Here is an 8,137-nt window from a genome sequence, read left to right as displayed (position 1 = left end):
ATGGTTATATACTATGAATTGTTTTTCTGAAAAACATTTATTGTTTTATAATGTAAATATAGGAATAACGCTGGTACGTTGGACCTGAGGTGGGAAATGAGATTTCTTAAATATTAAAGTTATTTAAAAATAAATTATTTTTAAAAAAATACATTTATTTTAAAATGGCACCGTCTCCTGAGAATGAGCCTTTAGCACACACACCGGCAGAATGCAATTTTACATGTACAGAGAAATTACATCTGATTTTAGCAATACACACACTAAATATATTTAAGCAACTAAAAAATAAAAACAATTAGTGGTTGACCAATATTGATTTTTTTAAGGCTGATGCTTAGAGAGCAGTGTGGACTAATTTATATTACTTAATATTTAATAAATTGTGAATAAATAATTTGGTAAAAAAAAAAATAATTAAAAAATAATCTGTGAAATAACAGACTTACATTATACTTTAGATGGCAACTTAATTCTCTAGTCCTATATTACAGTATTTTCACAAGAAACAAACTTGAATAAAAAGGAAGTAAATACTGTAACCAACAGGACACTCCGTAATCTGGGAAGATAACACTAATTTTACATACAGGTCACAGTATGAATGACATGAACATGACAGTGGATTCGAGCATAGTTTAATATCAAGGGTTATCCCAAAAGTCAAAAACCCAAAGTCGTGAATTTAACTTACGCGCAATATTTAAATATATTCAAATTGCAAAGTCCGACTGTTACGTTTTTATGCGGTCTACAAATACACACTTCAGATATCTCACAGCTGGATTCAAGGAAGTCTGCAAGGATTGAGAAATTAATGTTTATTGAATATTCAAAGATTTATTTAAATTATATAATTTCGTACTTGCTGAGTCAGAAACTTTTTTCGTTAACGTTAAAAAATAAATACGACCTCACTTTGTGTGAATCATGTTTACACGTGCCTCAGAAACTCGCATCGGTTAGTAAAAAAAAAACGGATCGGGTTCGATTTTCTGCATTTTTCATATCCGTAGCTCAAGCATTTTGGGAAGTGTTTAGACCGAAAGACGAAAACGAAAAAAAAACGCATACGAAAAATTTCAAGACCTTAAAGGCCATTGCACACCGAGTCCGAAATTTTCATATGCGTTTTTACATATTCGTGATTCGGTGGCTCTGAATTGTCAAAACACCCTTCAAACTCCATTCAAACTGCCTGCTATGAATGCGAAAAATGCAGAAAATCGAACCCGATTCGATTTTTTTTATGACGGACGAAAGTTTCGGAGGCAGTGTGCAAGCGTGATTGACATAACGTGAGGTCGTATTTATTTTTTAACGTGCGAAAATTTCGGACGCGAATTTTGGACTCAGTGTGCAAGGGCCTTAAATGAAAAAGTATTATATTGTTTGTGTTTATTACTATTGGGAGCATGGGATAGCATGGAATCAGCGCTGTCAAAATAAAAGTCGAAACCTCAGCCAAACAGAAAAGAGTATCATAACATGGCAAATATCGGTGGATATATCAACCTTTGGCAATATATCGGTCAACCACTTGAAAAAAGATATATAAAATTTTTATATTGCAATGCTTCACATAATGTGTTTATAAAAATAATATTTAAAACCGGAATGAGAACCTATGTGTGTGCGTGTATGAGTGAGAGAAAGTTTCCTGCAGATTTTTGTACTCAGACCATGAAGGCACCAAAAACGTTCTCGTACGTGCTATGGAGGACCAGCGAGCTGTTATTGACCATCACGAACACACTGTCTCCTTTACTCAGCTGGAAGATGCCGCCCAGGTTACTGTTGCCCTGCCCGCTCCTCGACTGGGGCTTATCCGGCACGCAGAGGATCCTGCAGTGAACACATTCATGATCGTAATGTTGACAGAAGTCGTCTGAATTCATTGTGCTATTTAGACTTAGAAATAGTCATTATGGCATTTCTAAGTGATTACGCTATTTCTGCAACATAACGCTACTTCTACGACATTATGCTATTTCTACAACATTACGCTATTTCTACGACATTACCCTATTTCAACAACATTACACTATTTCTACATCATTCCACTATTTCTACATCATTTCGAGGTCATTCCGATATTTCTACGCCATTATGCTATTACTACGTCATTACTTTATTTCTAAATTTTACACTATTTCTACGCTATTTCTTCATCTTTACTTTATTTCTACATTTTATGCTATTTCTACACTATTTCTACATCATTACGCTATTTCTATGTCATTACTTTATTTCTACATTTTACGCTATTTCTACCCTATTTCTACAACATTACGCTATTTCTACATCATTACACTTTCTACGACATTACGCTATTTCTTCATCATTATGCTATTTCTACATCATTTTGACGTCATTCCGCTATTTCTACGTCATTCCGCTATTTCTACGTCATTACGCTATCTCTACGCCATTATGCTATTTCTACGTCATTACGCTATCTCTTCGCCATTACACTATCTCTATGCCATTACGCTATTTCTACGTCATTTCTACATTCTACTGTGTTACTTTGGCATAATCTATACGCCATTATGCTATTTCTACGTCATTACTTTATTTCTACATTTTACACTATTCTACGCTATTTCAACGTCATTCCACTATTTCTACGTCATTACTTTATTTCTACATTTTATGCTATTCTATGCTATTTCTATGTCATTACGCTATTTCTACATCATTACGCTATTTCTACGTCATTAGGTGTAGATAAGGCATTTACACGAAGGCTTACAGTCCGACTGAGCCATCAGTCCTGACGGATTATTTGTATGCCTGTAAAGGCAGCCAGTGAGTCGTGTTATCAGAGGGAGTACCTGGAGTTCTGTATCAGCTCCATGGGTATGTAGTTGTAGCTCTGCGAGCACTTCATGAGTTTGTGTTGGAAGATTGTGCAATTCTCCAGGTGGGAGATCTTGGAGAAGACGTAATAGTAGCCCTCCTGCTGGATGTACAGACTGTTGTTCTTGTAGTCCATTCCCTTCATGAACATGGGGAAGCCGTCGGTCCTCCAGCCCAGGATGCCGCTGCCTCCAGACGCGGCCGAATTGCCTACACAAACACACTCGAGCTAGATTACATACGTATGAGTGCTGTCAGTCCATTAAACGCATCCAAAACAAAAGTTTGTATACACATAATATATGTGTGTGTGTGTGTGTGTGTTTTTTTAAGAAACTTAGATATTTATATATAAAATATTTATATATAATAAAAATGATGTAAAATATATATAATACACAAGCAAATATTTCTTAAATATATACATGCATGCATTTATGTATACAAAATAATTATACACAGTATATACATATCTATATATATATATATATATATATATATATATATATATATACATACTGCTACTTTAGAGCAAGCATGGACTACTGGAGGTTTAACGACCTCATGTTTTTTTCCGTAAAGTAACTAATCGCTGATTACATCATTAATAAATACAGGAGAGAAGGGAACGCTTTGCAACAAGCCACAGTTTGCAACTAGAAGCTAATGTTTGTGAGTTGGTGTGTGTTTGTTGAGCCTGAGCCGACACTGGGACATGTTAGTTAGTTAGCACAGCGTTAGTCTATCGCGGCTGCACAACCACTCGTTTTAGTCCATGGGTCGCTATTTCTCACAGTTTTCTGCCTGTTCTAAATCAGATACAGATAAAGTAACACAGTAAAATTATTTACTTGAATGTGTTAGAGAGAGAGCGATTGCGTGTGTGAATTGTTAGTGCTGCATTTTTCTACTAATTAGCGTTAGTTTTTAGTTACTTCAACAGGAAGAAATCTATGCTAGCACTTTTTAGTTCATAAGCTGGTTTATTGATAAAAAAAAGCAGTGTTGACGGTAAGTTTCGGCACTCCTGAATGATTTGAGTGCGCACTATTGTTTGTATGTGTGTGTGTTACAGCACATTAGTTTACTCGCGGAATAAACTAAAAGCGGCATTCACCCACGGGCGTAAAAGTGTACAAAGATTTCTTATTGCGTGACTCCCTCTATAGGCCAGCACTAGCATTACAGCCAACGTACATCTATGGGATTTTTTAGTTTTAGTTTTATGATTAGCATAAAACAGTAAGCCAGAACACTACAAAAGATCTTCTGCGACCAGCGACCAGCGGTGTAGTGAAGTATTTTGTAGTGAGTATACTGTGATACAAGCTTAAAGGCCCTTGTTGCACAGAGTCTGAAATTTGAGCACATTAAAAAATCAATTCGCCCTCACGTTATGTCTGTCACGCTTGCACACTGCACCCCCCCCAAAAAAAAATAAAAAATAAAAATAAAAAAAAATAAAAAAAATCGCATCGGGTTCTACTTTCTACGTTTTTGCATCCGTAGCTGTTTGAATGGTGATTGAATGGTGTTTTGACAATTCAGAGCCACCGAATCACGAATATACGAAAAAACGCATATGAATATTTCAGACTCATTGTGCAGCACAGACTGGACCGCAATATCTGAGTCTGAGCAAGCGATGTCATTGGCTGCCGGATCACCTGAGCCACTCAGCTTGTGCCATGTGGTAATGTGATTGCTTGCAGAGCTCATGTAAAGTCAATCAGAGTTTCATGACGAGATACTCGTTGTTAAAAATTAACAACATTAGTTTTTACTTTCGTAAAAAGTGTAACAGACGGCACAGAACGGTCAAAATGTTTTTAATGAAAAATGACATGGCTTATAATATCATGATTTTACTATAAGTTTTTAATGGATTTTAATCTTTTACTATTAATGGAAAGACTCTCTCTCTGTGTGTGTGTGTGTGTGTGTGTGTACCTACTTAACCACATTTTGGGGACAGATTTGTTCCCAGAAGTGAGCTCAACCTGACAAAACCTCAAAATGTTATAGTTTTATTCTGTTATTGTAAAAATGAAGGTTTTATGTTGGGGATTGCAGTATTTATAACTTGCTGTACTGTATTTAATTAAAAGTAATATACGCAATGTCCCCATTCATTCTGATAGTTGAGTAAACGCGTGTGTGTGTGTGTGTGTGTGTGTGTGTGTGTGTTTTCATACTTAGCAGAAATGCTGCCGGTTTGCCATCAGCTTTAGGGGTTTTTTCAGGTAAAATTTCATTAAGATCTGTTGAGAAAACAAACAGGATGAACATTAAAGACATGATGAATAGCAGTATTTCAAACGTGTGCGTGTGTGTTTACCAACCTTTAACACTAGCGTGAAAGACGTCCTTCTCTGCCTGCAGATTAATATTTACAGCAGAATTATTAAGATCAACCAAGATATGTTTATATATTTACACACACATTTCCGAGCAAAGAAAAACTCACTTTTCTAAACTCCACTTTCTGGATATCTGATGAAATCTAGGGGGAAAAGAGACATTTTTTGACAACCTGTTTTTTCTGGAACATTTTGCCGTTTCAGATTTAGTAAATTTTCTGGGAAACTAAAGCCTGTAAACACAAACGTTCAGAGCGATATTTTAATAAATGTATCTATTCGGACCGACACAAACACATAACCAAGAAGATTGTTGTAAGATTGCTGTTAACGTAAAAATATGACTTGATGGCGCTCATGACTTAGTCTGTAAATCTAGTATTTCAGATTAGATTTAGTATGTCTTCATTTAAATTTTTTGATCTCATAATTTCACGTTTTCCTCATAATTAATGACATATTTATCTCATAATCATGATTATGACTTGATATGTCATAATTATGACTTTTTATTAAGATGTACCCAAGCATGATTATTTTGACTTGTGTGTGTGTGTGTGTGTGTGTGTGTGTGTTTGAAATAGGCTGATCTGCTAAACGGCATCTAATGCGTGTTCATATGTTTGCTTTCTCAGGCCCTGAAACTAAGTGTGCAAACCAGTCTATATGTTTACAGGAAATCAACACTTATACAGAACTATGTCAATACACTGCGGGGGTTGTGTAACCTAGTGGTTAGTGATCTGGGCTAGTTACCAACATTCAGAGGGTTCAAACCTCCACCAAACACACATCTGAACCAAGATCCATTAGCTAAAAGACAGATTCATTAATGCCACTATAGATCAGCAGAGAGATGTGTATTATTAGCAGAGGACACTAGCTATCACACTACTTTTGCTTGTGTGTAAAAGTGGAGTTCAAGAGACACTAGAAAAGCATTTGGCTGTTTCTCCTCCATCATAAACGAGTGTGTGTGTCGACTAAACTGTCATGTTCTCTGGCGCTCGGATGCTGGTGTTTGGGAACACACTCGTTTGTGTGACCCAATCATTCACTTCGACTCCAGCGTTTCAGAAACACCAAACCAACATTAGAGACGCTGCGACGCCATTGGTCCACTGGCTACTCCAGTTATCCAATCACAGTTATCTTTTGTGTGCAATCATGTCCATTTGGTTCTGCGTTTGGATATACATTTAGACTTCATCGTGGCTGATTTGTAAACTATAACCCCAAATATTAAGCTTGCAGGGCAACCACCTAGTAGAGCATTACAGTAATCTAGCCTTGATGTCATGAACACATGAACCAATTGTTCCGCATTTGTCAATGAGAGCATATGACGTAATTTGGATATATTTTTAAGATGGAAAAATGCGGTTTTACAGATACTAGACACATGACTTGAATGAGAGATTGGTATCAAAGAGCACACGCAGGTTCCTAACCGACGACGAAGACTTAACAGAGCAGCCATCGAGTGTTACGTGATGAAGACGTTTTTTGTCCAATAATTAGAATCTCTGTTTTTTTCAGAATTTAGTGGTTATTACTAGTCATCTAGTTTTTTATATCTATGCATTCCGTTAATTGTGAATTGGTAAGTTTCATCAGGGCATGAAGAAATATATATTCATCAGTATCATTCGCATAACAGTGAAAACTAATGCCATGTTTCCTAATGAAATCTCCAGAGTGAACAGCAGCGGTCCTAGTACTGAGCCTTGTGGTACGCCATAGTGAACTTGTGATCAAGACATCTCTTCATTTATTGCTACACACTGATAACGGTCAGATAAGTATGATTTAAAACACTATTTTTATTTGCAGTTCCACTAATGCCAACATTTCAAAGAATATTGTGGTCAATTGTGTCAAATGATTGAGTAACACTAATAAAGAGATACAACCACGATCGGACGATAAGAGCAAATCATTTGTTCATCTCTAACGAGAGCTGTCTCAGTGCTATGGTATGGTCTAAATCCTGATTGTTCCTTTATTGAAAGAAATGATATCTGAGAGGATTTTCACAGTTGTGAGGAGACTGCCTTTTCTAGCATCTTTGACAGAAAAGATAGATTAGAGATTGGCCTGTAATTGACTAAATTCTGTAGGATCAAGTTTCGTTTATTTTTGTTTTTTTTTACAAGCAGTTTAATAACAACCAGCTTAAAAGTTTTCAGTGCATACCTAATGACAAAGATGAATTAATGATATTGAGAAGAGGATCTCTGACCTCTGGAAGCATCCCTTTCAGTAGTGTAGTTGGTATAGGGTCTAACATACATGTTGACGATTTAGATGATTTAACGATTTAAAAAAAAACTTTCCTCTCCTATAGTAATGAATTAATCAACCTGAATCAACAAGTTCAATGTTTAAAGAATAGCATTTTCTAATCAGCCTAATCAGCCTTTTCTAATCCGTATTGTTGGTATGTGAAATATGACTTTATGACTGAAAGCCACAAGAAGGACTCAGGAGTGTGTGTCTGCAGTCCTGACCGTGTGTCTGCTGTAAAGATGGCAGATAACTCTATGCTATAGAAATTAAGCACTGACCGGGTGTCTGCTGTAGAGATGGAAGATAACTCTATGCTATAGAAATGAAGCACTGACCATATGTGTAAAGATGGCAGATAACTCTATGCTATAGAAATGAAGCACTGACCGTGTGTCTGCTGTAGAGATGGAAGATAACTCTATGCTATAGAAATGAAGCACTGACCATATGTGTAAAGATGGCAGATAACTCTATGCTATAGAAATGAAGCACTGACCGTGTGTCTGCTGTAGAGGTGGAAGATAACTCTATGCTATAGAAATGAAGCACTGACCGTGTGTCTGCTGTAGAGGTGGAAGATAACTCTATGCTATAGAAATGAAGCACTGACCGTGTGTGTAAAGATG

General features: G+C 36.3%; 1 protein-coding gene across 1 annotated transcript in view; it reads right to left on the bottom strand.

Moving 5' to 3' along the window:
* Positions 1-568: 568 nt before the first annotated feature.
* Positions 569-8,137, bottom strand: part of tnfsf14b (TNF superfamily member 14b) — a 14,585-nt gene continuing 7,016 nt past the window's right edge. Inside the window, exons 3-7 of the mRNA XM_039683850.2 lie at positions 5,330-5,365; positions 5,205-5,238; positions 5,058-5,123; positions 2,838-3,072; positions 569-1,845 (exon numbers count right to left, since the gene is read on the bottom strand). Coding sequence (XP_039539784.2) covers positions 1,677-1,845; positions 2,838-3,072; positions 5,058-5,123; positions 5,205-5,238; positions 5,330-5,365 — 540 coding nt within the window. The 3' untranslated portion in view covers positions 569-1,676. The remainder of the gene's footprint in view (positions 1,846-2,837; positions 3,073-5,057; positions 5,124-5,204; positions 5,239-5,329; positions 5,366-8,137) is intronic.

The sequence above is a fragment of the Pimephales promelas genome, chromosome 6 (assembly GCF_988280905.1).
Source record: "Pimephales promelas chromosome 6, fPimPro1.hap1.1, whole genome shotgun sequence".
In the NCBI taxonomy this organism is placed as follows: Eukaryota; Metazoa; Chordata; class Actinopteri; order Cypriniformes; family Leuciscidae; genus Pimephales; species Pimephales promelas.
Note: the sequence above shows the minus strand (reverse complement) of the source record. Positions and strands in the feature narration are given on the sequence as shown.